Source organism: Papilio machaon, chromosome 3 (assembly GCF_912999745.1).
Source record: "Papilio machaon chromosome 3, ilPapMach1.1, whole genome shotgun sequence".
Classification (NCBI taxonomy): domain Eukaryota; kingdom Metazoa; phylum Arthropoda; class Insecta; order Lepidoptera; family Papilionidae; genus Papilio; species Papilio machaon.
In genome coordinates, this window is record NC_059988.1 from 3,971,477 (window position 1) to 3,992,540 (window position 21,064).

The 21,064-nt window shown below is 32.1% G+C and overlaps 3 protein-coding genes across 4 annotated transcripts; 1 reads left to right on the forward strand and 2 right to left on the reverse strand.

The window, feature by feature from the left end:
• Positions 1-1,027: 1,027 nt before the first annotated feature.
• Positions 1,028-9,151, reverse strand: LOC106712252 (GRIP and coiled-coil domain-containing protein 2). Its single transcript, XM_045686680.1, has 15 exons — positions 8,983-9,151; positions 8,344-8,455; positions 7,163-7,606; positions 5,099-6,802; positions 4,860-4,956; positions 4,491-4,783; positions 4,228-4,418; positions 3,736-4,152; positions 3,476-3,603; positions 3,035-3,200; positions 2,653-2,889; positions 2,086-2,285; positions 1,629-1,782; positions 1,405-1,513; positions 1,028-1,233 (listed from the first exon to the last, which is right to left on the reverse strand). The coding sequence occupies exons 1-15, from the start codon at positions 8,998-9,000 to the stop codon at positions 1,172-1,174; spliced, it is 4,332 nt and encodes a 1,443-aa protein (XP_045542636.1). The 5' UTR covers positions 9,001-9,151; the 3' UTR covers positions 1,028-1,171.
• A 274-nt stretch (positions 9,152-9,425) lies between these two features.
• LOC106712289 (serine/threonine-protein kinase Pak) lies at positions 9,426-15,244 on the forward strand. Its single transcript, XM_014504788.2, has 13 exons — positions 9,426-9,592; positions 9,853-9,984; positions 10,174-10,334; positions 11,472-11,643; positions 11,755-11,870; positions 12,058-12,159; positions 12,423-12,601; positions 12,739-12,867; positions 12,953-13,130; positions 13,511-13,712; positions 13,796-13,911; positions 13,984-14,202; positions 14,342-15,244. The coding sequence occupies exons 2-13, from the start codon at positions 9,873-9,875 to the stop codon at positions 14,423-14,425; spliced, it is 1,770 nt and encodes a 589-aa protein (XP_014360274.1). The 5' UTR covers positions 9,426-9,592; positions 9,853-9,872; the 3' UTR covers positions 14,426-15,244.
• Positions 15,245-18,078: 2,834 nt separating this feature from the next.
• LOC106712307 (methionine-R-sulfoxide reductase B1) lies at positions 18,079-21,045 on the reverse strand. 2 transcript variants are annotated; one of them, XM_014504817.2, is made up of 4 exons: positions 20,769-21,045; positions 20,518-20,622; positions 20,201-20,362; positions 18,079-18,451 (listed from the first exon to the last, which is right to left on the reverse strand). In XM_014504817.2, exons 1-4 carry the CDS (start codon positions 20,854-20,856, stop codon positions 18,270-18,272), a joined length of 537 nt encoding a protein of 178 aa, XP_014360303.2. In that variant the 5' UTR covers positions 20,857-21,045; the 3' UTR covers positions 18,079-18,269. The 2 variants fall into 2 exon arrangements, with proteins under 2 accessions (XP_014360303.2, XP_014360304.2); XM_014504818.2 differs by having other exon boundaries at positions 18,108-18,415; positions 20,769-21,043.
• Between the last annotated feature and the right edge of the window lie 19 nt (positions 21,046-21,064).

The following is a 21,064-nucleotide window of genomic DNA, read 5'->3' on the forward strand; positions in this document are numbered from 1 at the left end:
TTATAATTAATCCTTATAATTAATTTCATTGTTGAATCATTTAATAAAAGTACAATATTAATTATAAATTAACTTTTATAAATTTGAAATTATCAAAATTAGAAAAAAGTAATAAAGATGTAATAAAAACCTGATAGATATCACATCCAATGTAGTATAGTGCTTATGGCAGCCTTAATTATAAACTAAACATTTAAGTATTAAAAACTAGAAGAAGTATATAAATTTGTAGGTTTCTTTTAGCGAATGTATATTGACTACACCATAATGAGTTCTACATAGGAACCCTACGAGCCTACGACCTAAACTCTACACAAATAATAATTAAAAATGCATAAATTCCATTCAATAACATAAAAATTCTAAGTAGCAAATAAATAATTAATTATATTATTGTGTTGATAAATGTTTGTATTTACATCAAAATCTTATTTAAATTAAATTTTCAATTAAGTCAAAATTTTACGTCTACAAACGAGTTATGATGTTTCGAACCCCTGAGAATTGGTGTATTTTATCTCCTTTCGTTGTTTTATATGTGACAACAATAACATAACTCACGCCCATTAGCCAGAGGGGTAGACAGAAACCACGGACCTCCATCCTGACACACCTCTTTCTTACAAAACCTCTATCTTATATCCTACATACATATTTTTTTTCTCGTATACTACAGAATATATGTAGATACATTAGATATATAGAATGTCCTAGACACAAATGTTAAATAGAAATTAATATTAATTGTATCCACAAATTTCCGAAAATGTAATGTAAAACATTAGATATTAGAATTTATATAAAGGAAATAACCAAGCTGTAAACAGCAATTAACATATTTTGAAATAAGGTTAGACACGATAAGTTTTCATAATACACCCTTTTTATAATTGGAATGTGTTGAATATACAAATAACCGTTATGAAAATGTTTACTACCCCTCTACTATCAAAATTCTTAAAACACAAAGATATCTTTATAAGTTCGAAATATAAATTAAGAAATAATATTTTTATTAACTCCACTAGTGTACTTAAATAGTGAACATTCACGTAAACACATTGACGATATAACGCCTCAAACTAAAAGTTTCAATCAGCAAGTTAAAATCACAGATCAATAAAATAAACATCGATATGTAAATACATATTATAAGATAAGAAAACGTATCTTATTTGCCAGCCGGCCAAGGTAGATAGCTTCCCCAACCTTTACTTGAATTTGGATCTTCACCTAAAAAGTTACAGAATTATAATGTACAAAAAGTTTTCATTACACTTAGACAATACTTTGAAAATAAGATGACCTATTGAAAATTGCATTTTATTATAGTTATAAAAATATATTCGCTAGTAATTACTTATATATCTTCATTAGTTTGCAAATACAAAAAAAAATTGTTACCTTTTGCAATCGCCTGTATCTTTTGTGTCTCATCCGGCGTGAGGGTCAAAATCTTCTGAAGTACTGGAATCAAACGACTGCGCTCGTCACCCGGAGGTAAAGTGAGAAACTAAAAAAACAAAATTATATTACAACAAGCAATCTAACTACACATGTAGTTACTCATATATAGATTGTTAAAGATGTAAAAAAAAAAAAGTTCTACAAAGCTGAAACGTTTGTACCTTGAATGTTACGTTCTTCATGTACTCTGTGTTGTGCGCGTGTGCGGAGGCGCCGCGCACTCGGCGCAGCTCGCCCTTCAGCAGCTCGCTCAGCTGCGCCATGCGCGCGCACTCGCGCTCAGACTCCGCCAGCAGCACTGTCACGTGCTTCACCCTACACATCATCATCACCATGCATTCATCACAGCAGCCTTTACAAATACATTGGTGGACCTAGATATAGGCTTCTTTCCTTTCAAATGGCTCTTACGGACTTGTACCTCTCTTATCCATGTTCAGGAATGCACTCCCACGATACCATCATACCATCTGGCTGGTCATATACTACTTTTAAACAGTTTATGCTATGGTTCAGATGATTGAAATAATGTTTTTCTTGAAATCATTAATATTTTAGGTTATTTTTTTTTATATCAATAATCAACTCTGTAAAATTACAATAAAAGGCAACTGTTACCTGTGCTGCTGCCCTTGTAATTTACGCCTTAACTCGGCAATCTCCTGCTCCGGTGTGAGAGAGAGCGAAGCGGTGTCGAGTGCGTCATCATCTGGCACCCCCTCCTCCAGCAGCCTCTCCAGCGGCACGGGGGAGCGCCTGCCCTCCGCGCTCGATAAGTACTGCTTCGACAACAGCGGAGAGGAAGCGGACTCCGAACCCTGAGATAAACATCAAGATTTTTAGGAGTGAAAATTAATCTAAAAATGAAATGAGCTTATTTACGGCAAAAATTTTCAATCTTTGATATCGATCCGAATTTTTTTTTAATCATTTTGTATAGAATAGACTATAAAAATAATTCGATTGCTATCTAAACAAAGGATCATGTAATTCGATTACTATTGCGATGCTTAAATCGGTTAAATTTGAATGAAATGGATAACCTAAAATAGTTTGAGATCAAATATTGGTTGCCATTTAAGCAACAATTAAAATATGTTTAATTCGTAATTTAATTTATAACCGAAACAGTACTTTTTGTTGACCACAATAAAAAATATTTACAAAAATATTAAAATATAATACCTCTCCTTCTTCCCTCGGTATCATGGTCACATTGAAGTCCATTTCACCATCGCTGATCTCGTCCTTAGGGATCACAGGCAACATGTACGGCTTCTCGAGCACATGTACGCGCTCAGGTTCACTAGACTTGCGCTCCTGAGCGGCCGCCAGCTGCGACTGCAATGATTCCCTCTCTTTCTGGAGTTTCGTCTCCAACTCGCTTATCTGCGCTTTGTAGCACTGTGTTAAAGTCGACACCTGCAATAACATGTAAGAACATAAGATTTTATATGAATTACATACATGAATATGTTCAGTATGTACAATTATATCAACATAACACAAGTGTTCGATTCCAAGTGAGAAGCGAATTAAAATCTTTGACTGTACAAAATAAATGTACCTGCAACTTGTGCTGCGCCCTCTCGGACTCCAGCTGGTGCGCGATGCGCGTGAGGTCGGCCTGGAGGCGGGAGGTGCGCTGGTGCGCGCGCGCCGCCTCCGCGCCCGCCTCCGACACGCGCTTGCGTCCCGCCTCCACCTCCACACACTGCTCTGAATACTGCGCTCTGACAAACATACAAGGTAATACCTCTCAGATATTGTAATAAGACTGAAGGGGAGGAATGGTTAAACTTATGTGGCAATGGTCATTGTTATTGGGAGACATGGCTGAATTGACAAAATACTTTGAAATTACAAAATATGAAATTGATTTCATCATTGCTCTATGTCCGATCTCACCTAAAAACTAACTAAATATAACAAACAGAATCTTACTATAAACAACAATTTAAAGAACTTTAATATTCTAAATTAATTAATATTTTTCAAATAAATTTACTGTAAAGTGTTCAATTTGGCAGTGAGGCTTTCTATTTGAGCTCGGAGCGCGGCGGTCTCCTCCTTGAGCTGCTCCTCGTGGCTGTGATCCACAGTCTGGTTCTGACGCAACACAGCCTGAGCCCTCACCTACAAACATTAAAACAATCACATATATATTTATTTATCTTTAGTTCCATTAGCTTTTAGTTTTACGTGGCAAAGTTTGTTTAAACAAAAATGATCACTATATTAGTAGTAGCGTAATTCTAAACAACCTACTTTGTAGCTTGTGTATTCTGTTTTTAAATCGGCCAATTCAATATTGGTAATGTTTAACTTTTCATTTATATCGGCACATTTGAACTCCAGCCTTTTCATTTTGTTATTTAATTCCGTCTTCTCTTCTCCCAAGCTTATTATTATTTTCTCCTTTTCACTTAAAAGTGCAGTCATTTCTAACTCAGATTCTTCAGTTTTTCTTTTTTCATCTTCCAAGTCTTGCATCAATTTTGATATAATATCTTTCTTAGAATTAAGTATATTTTCTTTTTCTTTTCCATCTTCAATGGCGTGATGCAATTCCTCCTTTAATAATCTATTTTGTGTTTCTTCTGCTTTAATTTGTTCTTCCAATAATTTTATTTGCGTCTTCATAGCATTAATAGTTCCTTCTTGAGTGTCTATTGTAGATTCCATCTGAAATACGAACAAAATATTAGTAATTCAAATCATTGCATACTACATAGAATTTGCGGTGGAATTATAACCTACTTGAATAATTTTCTTCTTATTTTCTTCCATCTTAGTGGTGAGATCCTTCATAGATCTTTCATAGTCTTCCATTTCGAGACTTAGAACATTTTTCTTCTTCACATCTCTAAGAGCTTTATCTAATTGCTCTTTAGTTGCTTTATGTGCTTCTTTCTCTGCATTTATCTGTTGCTCTTTAGTTTGTAGTTCAGCTAAAATTAAAGAAAAATCAATGTATTTACGTGTAAATGTCATTGATTTTAGTTTTTAGAATAGAAAAATACCTTCTAATGTTTCTAATCTACCCAACGACTGTTTAGAAGCTTCTAGAGCTTGAGACAAAGATTTAACTTTTACATTCAATTCGACAATTTCCAAGGTTTTTTCGTTAGTTTTACTTGAAGCATCTATGTCATCACTATTACTTGTAGCAATCGGTTTATTTTTATCTCCATATGCATTTTCGTCTAATATTTTTTTGAGTCGTATATTTTCTTGTTCCGTGTTTTGTAACTGGGCTGTGACTTCTTTCAATTTGCGCTTTAGTTTGAGCGCGAACATCCTTAGCTTTGTATACCTGTACATAAATATTTTTAGTAACGACATACATACATTAATAAAATAAAAGTATGTGCAAATAGAATAAGATTTACTTGTCCTCAAATGTCTCATCTAAGTCCTTCATTCTAGAATGTTCCTCCGCTTTGGAGATTGTGGATGTGGACATGTCGTCATTGGGCAGTTCCGATGCTGGAGGAATAAAAAAGATTTAGCAAATTATATAAAAGATATGTAAACTAAAATAGACCCAATGGGTTATCACAAACACGTCATGGCAGCTACAAGCAGCTATTTTAAATTAAATTTATAATTATTACTAAAAAAATAATACCAGAGGAAAATGTTTGCTGCTTCAACCTTTCTATTTCTTCCTTTAAGTTTGCAATGATATTCTCTTTATCAGTTAACATTTGAGCGGCGTTCTCTTTTTCTAGAGTGATTTTTTTCATGTCGTCACTGTTTTTACTTGTTATTTGATTTGCCGTTTTTAAATCACTTTCTAAAGTTTCAATTTTCTGGACTAAGCTCGCTCTTTCCTCTTTTATCTCGTCTCTATCTTTTTCCAAGGATTCAATAAGTTTTTCCATTTCAGAAACAGCCTTTTGCAATTTGGATATAGCTTCACCGCGTTCCTTGAGCACCTCATTTATTTCTTTCATTTCATTTAACAATTCCGTATTTTCTGTTTTGTAACTAAGCAATTTAGATTTTGCATTCTCACATTCACTGACTATGTCTTCATAGTCCTTTACTTTGGCACGTAATTCTTTTGTTTCCGTTAAAAGAGACGCATTCTCTTGTTTATAAGCAGACAATTTTGTCTCAAGCTTTACTATGTCAGCTTGCAAGGAGACATTCAAATCTGATAAATGCTCACTATCGTCTTTTGGTTGCTCCAGAGATAATTTAAGGGTCTCTACTTCTTCTCTTAATAACCCATTTAAGTCAAGCAAATCATCATACTCTTTTTTGAGCTTATCATTCATATCTTGCAGAGAAATTAGTTTCGTTTTCATTTCATTAACTTCTGCATCTTTTTCTATGTTATGACTTTCTTTAAGTGTTGAAATTTCTTGAGATAATTTTTCAAATTGAGATTTATTCGTATCGATGTCTTGTTTAAGTGAATCAACCTCATTGATATAGTTTTTATTCTGCATTTCTAACACAGCAATAACATCTCTGGAAATTAATTTTTCTTTGACTAAAATTGCTTTTTCGCTTTCGAGAGCCTTAACCTGCAATTTTAATGAATCAATCAACTGTTCATTGCCTCCTTTTTTATGTAGATACTCACAAACTCTGCTGTAGTCTTCTTTAAGTTTTTCATGACTTGCGCTAAGTTCTTTATTTGTCTTAATCACATTTTCAACTTTTCCAGTTAAATCCTTTACTTTTTCATGTAACATTTTATTTTCTTTAACAGTTTTATCCAGTTTTGACTTTATTACTTCGTGTTGCTTCGTATCGGTGGCGGTGGTTTCCTCTTTAAGAATCAAATTAGTTTGTTTTAGATCATTAACTTGTTTTTCCAGATTGGATAATTTATTTTTCAAATCATTATTTTCTTCACTTAATTCATTAATTAAACTTTGATGTTCTCTCATATTACAGTTATTTTTAGCTTCCATTAACTGATTACGTAAATCAAGAATTTCATCACTAAGGGATGCATTTTTATTGTTTAGTTCATTAATTTGATTGTCAAGTACTTTGGATGCTTTAATTATTTCATTTTGCCATTTGGGGACATTTTCTGAATATTCCTTTACTGTTTTAGATAAAATGAATCTTGAATTCTGTAATTGATTAATACAAGCAGCACATTTTAGTATCTTATCTTTATAACTTCGCAATTTAACGTTTACTTTATCTTTTTTATTTTTTTCAGATTCATATAAGTTGGTCATTTCTTTTGCTTTGTTATCTAGTATGCCAACTTTTTCTTCATAACTGCTGACTTTAGTTTCAATTTCGCGCTCTAGCTGTTTTATTTTTTCATTGAGCTCTTTAATTTTGGGCTCCGAAGAATCATCTGCAAAAATAAAAACTGTAAATTTTGAAACAAGTAAAACTCTTAAATATCTCAAAAGATGCCAATTTTACAGTTTATAATCTTAGACTATTAATTTAAAATTACATCTAAAACATATTTCTGCGAATACCCTTTTCCTCTTTGAATTCTGGAAGTGGAGGAGGGGATGCATCATAAAGGGTAATATCCTCTTTCTGTGCATCTCCTCCTCCATCAATTTAAGGTAGGCAACATATTTGCTAATGTGGATGCTCATGAGCAGCCGTTGGTTTGCTATTTAAGCCACTTTTTCTTTTCCTTATGATGTGAAAAAAGTGCACATTTTAACTTCATTATATTATTTTAAATTCAGTTAATTACCGGCTTGAAATTTTTGTTCTAGTATCTGAAGTTGTTCTCTCTGCTGCAGACCAATATTGTTAAATTCAGCAATCCTTGCTTCCATGTCAGATAACTGAGTGATGAGTTGTTCATTTTCTTCCACAAGACGGTTATTTTGTCTCTTAAGTGATATAATTTCACTATCATAATCTGACAACTTTAGAGAAATGTCAGCAATACTTTGATCCTTTATAATTAAATCTGCTTTAAGCCTGTTGATTTCTTCTTCAAAACTGTGGCATTTTTCACCAAGAGCCTTCACCTTAGCTTGTGCTCCATCTATCTCAGTTATGTAGTTCAGTTTTTGTTCGGTTAAAGAATCAACAAGTTCTTGCAGTGTCTTATTATTTTGCAGATAGGTATTCTTTTCAGTTTCACATTTTTCCAATTGTTGTTTGTAGGTTTCAGTTTGACTCTGCAATTCTATAAATAAAAGAAAAACTAATAATAATTTCAACAGTCACTGTAATGGTATATGAAAAAGTTTACAAAAACAATGAACATTGTAAGATTACATGCCAGGCTGTATGGCTACAACTTTATATAAATTTACTTTTTTTATCAGAGCAATAAAAAAATTTACTACTATAGTTTGAAATAGGAAAACTTATCAATTGGTTTATTTTGTCAAGTTAAGCATAGCAAATTCAAAATATATGTTTGATAACCTTGTCCGAAATAATATTGTAAACCAGAGTCATAATGTAAACTTGCAATTATAAAATTAATGACAACAAAAAAATATGTATACACTACACACAGCTGTATAGTAGTGAAGTATCCACATACATATATGCATTGACTATACTTTTTTCCAGTTGGTTTTTTTACTTAGCTTTTGTTTTTGTTTGGTCTTGCTAACTTAGGTTGGTTTACTTAGCTTAATTTCTACCCAAAGGTTGTCTGGCAGAGATTGCTGCTTAGCAATAAGACCGCCTTTTGTGAAAATCCTGTTGTACTTTCTTTTTTGTAACTCCATGAAAGTGCACAATAAAGTATATTTGTATTTGTATTCATATATTTCATCCAATGTTTGATAGAAAAATTCTAACATTAGTAGGTATGAAATAGAAGCTTATTAAATGATATTACTCCTTAGTTCATTACTTCCACTGGCTTTATATCATCTTAACTTTTTATTATAGTAATAAATAACTTACCAGACTTTGCCTGCTTAGCTTTCTGAGCTATTATTAGTAACCCTTTACATTTTGTTATTAGTTCTTCTTTTGACAAGTCGTCAAAAGGACTCTTTTTAACACCATCTGGATTCTGAAAGACATTACACTATATATATGTGAGGTCTTTTCCTTGCCCTGTCCTGTGTAGAAAATAGCATATGTGCGATAGCGAGTATGAGCATAGACTATATACGATTGTATAATATTATCATAAACATAACATGTTCTTCCTATCCTACCACACAATTATTTGAATGTCTTCTATGCTTTGAAAATTGGAAATGTTTTAACAACAAGGTATTCAAAACTATACAAAATAGACAGGTGATTGTTGTTAATAATTGGTCATTTTTATTTGATCAAAACATTGACACTGTTTTTTTGTAAGACGCAGAGTTTAGTTCGTTGCAAGATACGGGGCAATTTTTCTCTATGTGGTATAGCTTGAACAGAAGCCACTTTACCAGTGTTTGGTAAAATAATTACTACCTGATCTCTATATGACAGTGCATTGTTGAGATTATTTTAAATAAAATATACATACATCTTACATATATTATAAATGCGAAATATAACATAAAGAACATAAATATGAATAAGTTAAGATAATTTTTTTACCTTTTTATCACTCTCCATGCTTGATCTCAGAAGGTATTCTAAAGACCTGTATAAGAAGAGAGATAAGTCTTAACCAATGATTTTTTTAACTGAACTACACCCGTAAATCATGTTTGTTCGATTTAAGTAATATCGAAATAAATTTACAGATGACTACACCCCTTGTATTTTTAACTGTCAACTTCATAAATAAAATTTTTTTTCAACGTCACAAATGTCAGAATAGGTGGTCAAAGTTAAGTTGAACAAACTGCCAGATAAAAGTCATAAAATATTTCACATTTTTTGGTTTTGTGCTGTTTCAAAAATTATAGCTATGTTACAATGCAAAGCGTTTATATTCTTGAATAAATTTGTGTTGTCATTAATTCTATTGGTACTATTTTTCAATAGAATAAAAAAATATGCCCGAGCCACAGAGTTTGACAAAGCTTTGCGACGTTTATAAATGGCGGCACTAGTCATAAATGCTGTCGTCGTTTTTTATGTGAAATAGTTCACAATTTTCTTTTCATTGGTCTATAATTTCAGTGTTCTGAATACAATACAATATGGAAATGTGATTGAATTATAGCTTTTGGGATTGTTGTTATTTTTCATAATTCTAGAGGTAAGTGTATTATAAAGTAAGAAATCGTGCTAGCGACTGGATTTTGTTTTAATTTTGTGTGCGGGGCGCGTCCGTGAGTAATGTTATGGTTTCTAATGTCCACACAGTAGTGTGCTCCTTCGTTACATTTAATTGAACCCCTTTTCTATAGATTCGTAAGCTTAAATCACCCAAATATTAGACAATAATAAATATCATGTTTGCGTCATAACCAACATGTTTTGCAGTAGTATATTGGAACATATTGTAACTATTTGTAGGACTCGGAAAAGTTTGCATAATGTCGAGCGATGAAGACAAACCGCCCGCGCCTCCGGTGCGTTTGACTAGTAACCGAGCTACCGATCGCGGAGACTCCGTGGCTTCTGTGGATATGAGGCCACTGCCAAAAGGTAATGTAATATATTCAGTACCAATCCATTTTTTTGAGTGAGTCACTTTCCTTATACATATTATCATTGTTTTGCACAATGGGAACTTATAGAAAATCTGGTCATGAATTCAGGCTTGTACTCATAGTGATCTGTGAATCATAATGATAGATTAACTTGAAATTTATAATAATCAATTTATATTTACAGAACCTGATGATGGTGGTGATAGGAAAAAGAAAACACTAAAAGCTAAAATAAAAGGCTCCAAAAGTACAGCTCATAATGATAATAAACCTAATATTAGCTATCCAACCAATTTTGAACATACAGTACATGTAGGTTTTGATGCAGTTACTGGAGAATTTACAGTAAGTCAAATATCCTTTTGCTTATTTTTGCTATGGTAATGGATGTTACAAATATTATCCTTAGATCAATTTTAAGAAAAAATCTAACATTATGCAAAGATATAAGACATCTTTATATTATTAAGAGAATTATATTGATAAAGGATTGGAGTGTGGAATAAACATTATTGAAATCACAAAATTCAATTTTTATTTGCAATTTGTTAGTTAAATAAAAAATTATTATTTGATATCCAAAAGCTTATGTTTAGAATCAAGCTTTTTGCCTTATAATATATATGTATTGCATTTTTGCTTTTTAAATGTTACGAAGAACCCATGATTATATGAATATATTGTAGTTATATTCAAAATTGAAAATATTTCATAGTATTTTTAGGTCTTTGAAATTGTTTAAATAGCCTAATAATTTAGATATAAAGTATATGTTTTGAAATAGTATATTTACAAGAGTTAAAACATAGTCAGAATTATTGATGCATGTTATGCATAGTCCAAAACCTAAACTTAATAATCTCATAGTGTGATGATACCAATTGGTAAATTAAATATACCTATAAGATAAAAGCATTGGTAGTGTTTTAGTTGACAAATGTCTTATAACAATGTATATTTTCTGATATAAAATTACATATTATGGAATTCCATGTATGACCGCTTTTGTTTCAAGCTGCCTATGACAGTAAGTAATAGCTTATATATAAGTTTATGCATTGTTATTTTATGTCATTTTTTTAAATATTGCTTAATGCTATGTTCAATTATATTTTGTAAAAGGTTTGTTAGTTTATTAGTATGTAAACTTTAATATTACATAATGTTTATTTGTAGGATGTTCTTTTCACTACTCTATGAATAATACAAAATTTATTTTATGCTGGTAGCAAAAAAGAATATTATCATATTAGCTAGTTTCTTCTTAATTCTATTTTTATTATAATTCACTATAAATAAAATGTTTCATATTTGTTGCCGTTGCTTACCATTTAGCAAAAGCCATTTCTATAAGAACAATTCAGTATTTCTATAATTCTACTGTTTATTTTCTTGCCTTGTGATTTTATATAGGATGTAAATAATAGTGAAATATTGTATTAGTATATTATTCAAACAATTTCTGTATTGTCCATTGCACAGGGCATGCCGGAAGCCTGGGCGAGGCTACTAATGGCCTCTAATATTAGTAAACAAGAACAGAAGAGCAATCCTCAAGCCGTTCTTGACGTCCTCAAGTGGTATGATGCGTCTGCAACCCAGCCACCAGCATCCAAATACATGACCTCTGCGCAAATGCATACCACTCATTCAGGTAAAGATTATTATAAAAAAAAAAGTAAATAGAAAAAAAATTGGCTTCCGGGTGTCTCACACATCAGACAAAGTAGTGTTACTGATGTATACTTTTTTTTACATTGTATAGGGTCTTCAGTATCGCGAGTATCCTCAAGCAGTCCATCTTCATCAACTCCAACAGACACGGAGCACCCGGAGCCGCCGCCACCGCCACCGTCTCGGCCCGACCGCACTAAGAGTATTGTAAGTTTTATCTATGTTCTGTACTTTCCTTATTACGTCAAAAATTTGAGATGTTTAAATGTTTTTGTAAATTTATCACTTGCTATAATATTTGATAAACGATAGTACTATTTTTGATCCTATCATTCTTTCTCTCATTTAATATAAAAAGATAGTTTGTTAAATATTCAACTCCTTGTATTTTTAGTATACAAAACCCATAGAGGAAGAGGAAGCTCCTCCACCGAGGCCGGTTGCTGCGCCCGCGTCGCCGCCGCATGTCGCACATCCTGCTATAACAACTCATTCGGTTAGCACTTACTTTTACTGCAATTCGTTTGACTATTTACGTATCCCTCAACGACTCTCATACAATCATTTTAAAAATTAATTTTTCACTCAACAAATGGAGAGTAGAGTATCTCTTACTTTTAAAAAGAAATTAAAGCATTATGTAGTTCGGTAAAGTTTGGGAGCAACTGACAAACATTCAAATTGTCTGTCAGTTAAAATACTTAGTTGGCTTATGTATAATTAATTAACCTTTGATAAACAAAATTTCTCTGTTACCAGATATGCAGCCGAGTGGATGTGGGTGGGTCACCGCTGCCACTGGACCGCAATAAGAACCCGGCGCAGGCCGCCCCGCAGACGCCCCCCGCGCACGCCCCACACCCCCCGCACCCGCAGCACCCCCCGCACGTGCCCATCGCGCCCCCCGCCAACGGCGCACAGACCAACACTGACACGGGGTAAACATACTAGTGACTAGTCTAATAATCTAAACTAGTTAATATATAGGGTGTATAGTGAACATAGGAAAAAAAATTAAAAGCACGACTATTACTACAAAGATAAATTGTAATTTATAAAGATCATATATCTGCAGACGAGCAACCGGACAACAGCAAAGAAAGAAAAAGATGACAGATGAAGAAATTTTAGAAAAATTAAGAACAATTGTTAGTGTTGGTGATCCAAATAGAAAGTACACCAAAATGGAGAAAATTGGCCAAGGGTAAGTTCATATCGTTAAATGTTTTTTGTATCAATCTAAAACTTGTCCTGAATTACGAATAACATTTGATAAAATAATATTCCAGTGCGTCAGGTACGGTGTACACGGCCATAGAGACATCGACCGGCATGGAGGTAGCCATCAAGCAGATGAACCTCAGCCAGCAGCCCAAAAAGGAGCTAATCATCAACGAGATCCTCGTGATGCGGGAGAATAAACACAACAACGTTGTCAATTACCTGGACAGTTATCTCGTCAATGAGGTAAGGCTTTTCATCCCATTTATACAAAACTCCGTCCGCGCGGAATGAAAAAAAAAACATAATAAGTGGCCAATGTGTTCTTCCAGACTATGATCTACACCTATGCCAAATTTCATTGAGCTCCGTTGAGCCGTTCCTGAGATACCTTCAAAGAAACATACATCTATCTAAACATTCGCATTTATAATATTAGTAAGATATACGTGGCAATGAACCAAATTAATAAATACATGTTTTTTATTTTGAATTATATGTTGCAATCTCCATTTTAGATAAGCATATGTAGTGATTGATTCGGTTTTCACATTCTAAATTAACAAGCATTATAAAAGCATATATCTAGATCATTTTTTTTAACAATTAACACTTTGTCTATGCAGGAATTATGGGTTGTTATGGAGTACCTTGCGGGCGGGTCTCTGACGGACGTGGTGACGGAGACGTGTATGGACGAGGGGCAGATCGCGGCGGTGTGTCGCGAGGTGCTGCAGGCGCTGCACTTCCTGCACACCAACCATGTCATACATCGGGATATTAAATCCGACAACATACTGCTCGGCTTGGACGGACAAGTTAAATTAAGTAAGTATACAAATATTTTTATATATTTCTCTTATGAATAATTTTCTTTCTATAAAACTCATCATTATGTTATTCTTTTATAGCTGACTTCGGTTTCTGTGCGCAAATATCGCCGGAGCAAAATAAACGAACGACAATGGTGGGGACGCCGTATTGGATGGCCCCTGAAGTTGTGACAAGAAAGCAGTATGGACCAAAGGTGAGTTAGAGATAAGAGGATCGCTAATAACTCCATTTAAATTTTCGTATTTAATTGTAAAATATTTTACAGGTGGATGTATGGTCCTTAGGTATAATGGCGATTGAAATGATCGAAGGCGAACCTCCATACCTAAATGAAAATCCACTTCGGGCACTTTATTTGATCGCGACGAATGGCAAGCCCGATATCAAAGACAAGGAAAAGCTGAGCACTGTATTTCAGGATTTTCTAGATCAATGTCTAGAAGTCGATGTAGAAAGGCGCGCAACTGCATTAGATTTACTTAAGGTAATTTCTACTACTGAGAGCCAAGTCTAAAAATGAACTGGCCACTCTGTCTTAACTAAACTAAATTATAACTTTTTGAAAAAAGATTAACATTTACACAGTCTCTAACTTATTGGTAATTGCATTATTTTCATTACAGCATCCATTTTTGAAGATGGCAAGACCGTTGGCGTCTCTAACTCCCCTAATTATGGCCGCAAAAGAGGCTGCAAAAGGACATTAGCGCAGGCCACCGGCGCCCGCAGCGCCCGCGCGACACTAGCGCCCCCAGTGCCTACACGTGCCTACACGTGCTGTACACGTGCCTACGCGTGCCTACACGTGCCTACACGTGCTGTACACGTACGGACATACGAACCAAACTAAACATGTAAGCTGCGAACATTCGGCAATAGCATTATGCAGTGTGTTATGGTAAAGTATGTTGTCAGTGAAGCTTGTTTTGTAAAGTGGCTGCGTTAGGTTACAGAAGTGATCGTATTTTTACAAAAGAATCGTTAATAAATGTGCAGTCCAGTAGTTGTAAAGTTCTGTAGTATTGTGTAGAAACATTATTTATTAAAGTTGGCTAGCTCCAGCGGGGGATCAGTTTACTGCGGAACGAATCGATGGGCTTTATAGGGTGTAGATATACTGTAGTGTTAGGAATGAAATTTGGAACGTAACAAAATAATCTGCAAATGAAGACTGGCGGTTAACTTTTAGAAGTTGTAAAGTATAAATAGTAGATGTACTGTAGTTCTGTAATAGTAATATAGCCGGATCAGCTTTTGACTGTGACGGTAGCCAGGAGATTGTGGCAGCAGTAGACTGATTCGTTCGCACAGTTTGTGGGCGGTAGCAGGAGTGGTACGAGGCATATACTGATTACAGGCGAGGTCCCTCGGGGCGACGTATTAGTCCCCGCCTTAGATGCGGTTGTTTAAAGGGAAAAGTTGACAGTTTTATAACTTGGAAATAATAATGATATGAAGAGTGTTTCCTATTTAAGAATAATGTTTAAATTAAGGTCCCGCTTTAAGAGGGTTTTTAAAATCAAGTATTTCGATGAAACTAGTGAGTGAATGAATATCAATACAAATTATGAATTAATTTTGACTGAGATTTGATCCTATAAATGGTATATATGTTGGCTTACATTGCTTATTATAGTCAGTCAGTAAATGCTAGCTAGTTTTATGTATAGTTATACATTATCATTGTATTTATATTTTTTTATCTGCTTATGTATTATTTATCCTAATGACATTTATATATCTAAATAACAGTTTTATCACGATTGCGATTTTAATATTTTTGACATGAATGTATTTACAGTAGCAAAGTTAACGTATTGTATTGTTTTAAATTGAACACATTGTTACTTTAAGTATTAATAAACAAAAATATTTTGATGGATCCATTTATTGTTAGTCATCAAATTGAAGCATTTACCTAGTATTAAGTTTATATAGTTTATTGATTATATTTGAAATCAGAAAGGTCGGCATCTTTTGTGGCACAAAAGTATTAATAAGCTTTTAAATGAACAATTGTAAATTAATTACAGTTACGAAACTTAGATAGAATATGAGAGATTGTTTACCTTCTATAATTATAATATAATAAGACAATAGTACTCAATAGCTAGAGTTGGATACAAAAAATAAATGCAAGCAAAATGAACTCTGGACACCTGTGTAAAGTGCATTTATTGTGATTGTCTCTCTGCTTTCGTGTCTAGGTTGTGCCAGAAGACGCCATTAAATTTCGTTTGAAATTGTTTATGTTTGCTATTTTTTATTAAGCTAGAAGAAGAGAGTATGTTTTGAATGTTTGAGAGGAATGATGTTAACAGAAATGAAGAAAATGAGTGTCACTTGCTGTAAACTGTTGATACAAATAAAGCAGTGATTAGTACTTTTTGACAATACAAAGTGACCAATTAAAGCTATGTAGAGTTCTTGCATTTGTTCCAGGTTGGTGCAATGTGACGGTGAATTATCATTATTAATGTTTGTTTTTTTTATTTTTATTTTGCTTTTTACATATATCTGGAGCTATTAGCATATCATTTTAAATGCAAGATAAGATTTATATATATTAATTATTAAATACTCGTCGTCTTGAGGCCTAATATAGACTATGTTTGACATTCAAATGTGGCCTATTACGATAATGCACATAAATCATGTCAGCACCAACCACTGCTAAAATGTGCAATAACATAGAAATATGCAAATATGTAGCCAAATTTTGATGGGGGAGGTTTTTTTAACAAAAACATTTAGAATCAGACTAAATTTTAAGGCAAACAATATTGTGATCATGAAATTGAATTTGGAGTATGCATTTGGTAAGATATAAAATATAACTGTAATTATGTATGTAATCTAATTTGAAATGTATTTAATGAATGTAATGAAATATGAGAAATTTTAATGGTTTTCATAATATTTGAGAGTTGTATAACACCAGTGCCATGTCTAAGCAACTTGTGCATATAAAATACAACCATACTATAATAAAAAGACTCACAATTATAATATGTTTTAATTCGTTACGACCTTATCCACATTAGCTTTTATATTATTATCTTAAAAAAAAACAACAAATTGGCATAAAATATTTATTGCATTAATTTCACTACCACATCACAATTCGAAAGGATATTAAATATACAAAACAAACTATAAATCATTGAAATAAACATAATATTCGGTAAAATATTGTTAGAAGTATTATTAAATAAAATGACTTAATTTGGTAACTAAAATGTTTTACATTGAGGTATGTGTGTTTAACTAAGTTAAGGCACATAGCAAAATATTTTTTTATTATGCAATTTAAAAAATAAATAGAAAAAGGTTAGCCTTGAGAATATACATTTTATGAAATGACTTCTAACTGATACTTATATCGTATTGTTATGCAATTTTAAACACTTAAGAACATTTTAAACTGAAATAAAAATTGCATAAATATTTTGGAAGAACTCTAAATGAATTATGTTATTCTCAAATACAGTGTAAGTAAATCATCCTTGCTGTCCTAAGAAAATAATTTAATATATAATATAAATATTCTAGAGGCAACATTGGTATTATATTATTTTCAAGATTACTGCAAAGCCTTTTAACTTTTCCATTTACAAAAATTAAATATTAAAATATATTAAACAACATACATATAATATATTACCTAATAATGTTATCCATTAATTTACTATGGCCTTTAAACTGTTATAATTGTCAGACCTCGCGCTTTTCATATAATAAAAAATATTAATACATACATACAAAAAAAAATATAGTAACAATAATTTTGTAAGTGATATATATATTTTGGTTTATAAAAATTGGACCTAAAATTAGATATCCACAAAAAAAATTATTGGATCCATATAATGTTTATTGTACTTAGTTTACAACTCTAAGTAAGATTAATAAAAAATGGATATGTTTAATTTATTTGTAAACAACTTATGGAATAGGTAAATAACTTGTTTACTTGTTGCTTCTAAATAATTATGTAACATTTAGATGTTTCATACAGGGCTATTTTTTAAATAACAGAAAAAAATCATTAACTTTCAAATTTTCATTAATAAAAATAAAAAGTATTGTTTCCATGCTTTTACGGATTTTTTAAAAGTTTAATTTGTTAATTGATCTCTACATTACTGAATTCTTTTTTTCTAGTAATTAAAAAAAACCCTGTATAAAAAATATTTAAGATAGCAATAAAAGTTAAAAATAATACCAAGTGTATTTAAGTATTCTTACTCAAACAGCTTTTCAAATAATGTATATAAATATAAATGGGTACATAATATAAGCCATTTAATCTTATTTATTTTAATCCTATTTGAAGTATGTATTTACACCTATAATAATACACAGTAATTATAGCAAATATGTTTACATTAAAATTACAAAGTTTCAAATATCATACATCAAAAATATACTCCCCATTAGTGTTGACAAAATAAGAAAATGTAGCTTTTATTTATGTTACCTTTGCCCTGAAAAGTGCGAGGTCATAGAATTTAATATTTATGTGTAATATGAAATAACTTTCTATGACAGTTAGTCCGTTCTTTCCTCCGCCGGTATGAAGTCCAACGATGCGGAATTAATACAAAAACGTTTCTTGGTGGGCGCCGGGCCATCATTGAACACATGTCCCAGGTGAGCAGAGCACTTGGAGCATCGCACCTCAGTTCGCACCAAACCTGGCCGTGTTAAAACCAGTAATATATTTGCTCCAACTTTAATTCCATATACCGAGTCCATTCACCGACAAGCCGTTTATTTACACATCACAGTAACAGTGGTGATGCATTTATAACATTATCCCATATGATTTTCATTGTTCGTGTAGTGAGGAGTGCAGAGTTTGTAGTCGAAGCGGCGGCCGTCGTCCGCGCGGCCCGGCATCCATCCAGATGGAGCAGAATGGAACGGGACAAGGCGGGACAAAATGAGGAATGGGATAATTGCAAATTAATGTCATGCACATTCCACAATAATTGTTAAAGTGACAATATGGTAATGCAGTGTAATAAACGTGCAACAGTTTTATGATACGCAATATATATATATATATATATATATATATATATGTCCGCCACAATCAACGACGAAATTTTTATTCAATGATATTCCAAAATAAATTTTATAGTGTAAAGCATTATGATAAGTGTCAATTAAAAATAATATATGTGAGTGATTTGAAATGTATTATGGATTTACCATAAATATAAAAGAAAATAAGCATAAATAATAAATAGTATAAAAATACATAAAATTAGTATTACCAATCAATTGCCGACTTACGGTTGTTTTGTGGTGGGCAGGATTGTAATTCAGGTTTGTCAAGGACACGGGCAAGACAGACAAAAAAGATAAAAAAATGCATTAGCACCAAGTCCAAAATTTTCCATCACCTCATTTAGCAAGTTCAATAATATATAGTAGTGCCATAAATAAAAATAGGAATTTTGTACAATTCTTAAAAATAGAGGTATCAGTTAACACTATGTAAATACTTGTTGAATTAAAGGTCAAACCACCAATCAATTTATTAGATAACAGGTGCCTCTTAAAGAGTTGGTTAGTTTTATACAATATATAATTTTTCTATAACTAATATTTTCTTGAAATATATAATGGTAGTACACTTATATAAATCATTAAAATATTGAATTACTGTACAATCATGAATAAAAAACATGTACTATACAAATCATCAGATGTGTAATATAAACATAATTTGTTTTAAAATATTGAAAAAAAAGGCAACTATTTTATTTCTCCCAAGTGTAATTTATTCCATTATTCAGAGGCATAAAGTATAGATTAAAAATAAACATGTCAAAACTTTGTGGTATAATAAATTACTATTAGTATTTTAGTATTTCTAAAACAAAAGCAAGATGGTAAACAAAGTAATAATAATGTTTGGAACATTTGAAAGTAAAAAGTGTTTCAAGAATAAATAAAAAAATGGCTTATATAGCTTTAGAAAATATTAGCATGATATAGTGCTCTAACATTAATAGCTTAATGACTGAATAAGAAGCCAAAAAAATGACATGTATGTGTCAAAGCAGTATGAAAAGCTCTGATTGTTCATGCAATGATAAAGAGTAACTTATAATTTTGAAGGAGTATTTAATTTAGGTAGGGTTTTAACTTAAAACCTATCTATAATTAGCCTAACCAGATTGAAAGTTATGCACTAAACCCAGTAAATGACATTGGATTTGATTCCACTTGATTGACTTCAATAGTCAAATTAAAATTGTATCCATGACAATGTTCACTCTACTGTATCTAAATAATATATTGTTCTTATTACTTTATATTCATATGTTTTAAGGTCAACTGATAAGATAATTCAAGTACATTTTTTTAGATAGTGGATATTATTTTGATATTTGTATCCCACAAGCTGTTAGTAAATTGGTTAAACTAAATTACTTTTGTAAATTATGATCAAAATATATGCCATATACCTGCACTGGTATCCTGGTGTAATGTCACTTTTTCCTTAGCAAGAACATCATTGAATGCTGGCCAGCCACATCCAGAGTCATACTTAGTTTTAGAGCTGAACAGCTCTTGTCTACATACTACACAGACATACATCCCTTCTTCATAAAATTTGTTGAAACAACCTAAAATAATTTATGTATTTAACATTAAAGACTTTGATTAAACTCAACACAGAGCAAGAGACAAATTAAAGACGTAAGAAGCTAATAAATTTTAATTTTAGTAAAACATATTTACATTTTAATATTATTTATTTTAGCCTTAATGTTATATATACCTGTATAAGGTCTTTCTGTCCCAGCTTCTTGAGTAACATGGTATTGAAGTGGAGTAAGCCGTTTTTTCAGTGACTCTTTATCTTCCATAGCTCTCCACACTAACGCTAAAATGAAAAAAATAACATGAATCGTATGAAAATTATGATTCTTGGCATTTGTCCATCGATATCACAGTGCAAGGTTTTCTGCTGTAATAGCTTGCACACGTGTTCACTGTCTCTAATATTATAGATGTATAAAGACGTTGTACCTGTTGTAAATGGATGTTTCAACTGAACAGCTCTGTTAGATTGTAAGGCCTTCCTAAATATAGCAAGAGGTCGGAATAGACTACGCATAACTCACATTTCCTATTAAAATGAAGGAAAATATGGTTTCTTTACGTTTAAAATGATGAATAGTATATAACACCAAAATACTATTTTAGTTTTAGTTTATTAAAAAAGTAATCAAATAATAATTGAAGATTCAATTAATCGCATTTCATAATGATGTCGCACATCAAAGTCAACAAGCGTCACATGATCAACGAGTATGTCACATTTG

Coding starts and splice junctions, on each gene's coding strand:
- LOC106712307 (XM_014504817.2), bottom strand. CDS start 20,856: ATGCGTAGTCTATTCCGACCTCTTGCTATATTTAGGAAGGCCTTACAA. Junction 20,363..20,517: donor GACAGAAAGACCTTATACAG/GTATATATAACA, acceptor AAATTATTTTAG/GTTGTTTCAACAAATTTTAT. Junction 18,452..20,200: donor ACACCAGGATACCAGTGCAG/GTATATGGCATA, acceptor ATGGAATTAAAG/TTGGAGCAAATATATTACTG.
- LOC106712252 (XM_045686680.1), bottom strand. Junction 6,803..7,162: donor AGAACAAAAATTTCAAGCCG/GTAATTAACTGA, acceptor TTATTTTTGCAG/ATGATTCTTCGGAGCCCAAA. Junction 1,514..1,628: donor TGAAGAACGTAACATTCAAG/GTACAAACGTTT, acceptor TTGTTTTTTTAG/TTTCTCACTTTACCTCCGGG.
- LOC106712289 (XM_014504788.2), top strand. CDS start 9,873: ATGTCGAGCGATGAAGACAAACCGCCCGCGCCTCCGGTGCGTTTGACT. Junction 10,335..11,471: donor CAGTTACTGGAGAATTTACA/GTAAGTCAAATA, acceptor TCCATTGCACAG/GGCATGCCGGAAGCCTGGGC. Junction 11,644..11,754: donor AATGCATACCACTCATTCAG/GTAAAGATTATT, acceptor TACATTGTATAG/GGTCTTCAGTATCGCGAGTA.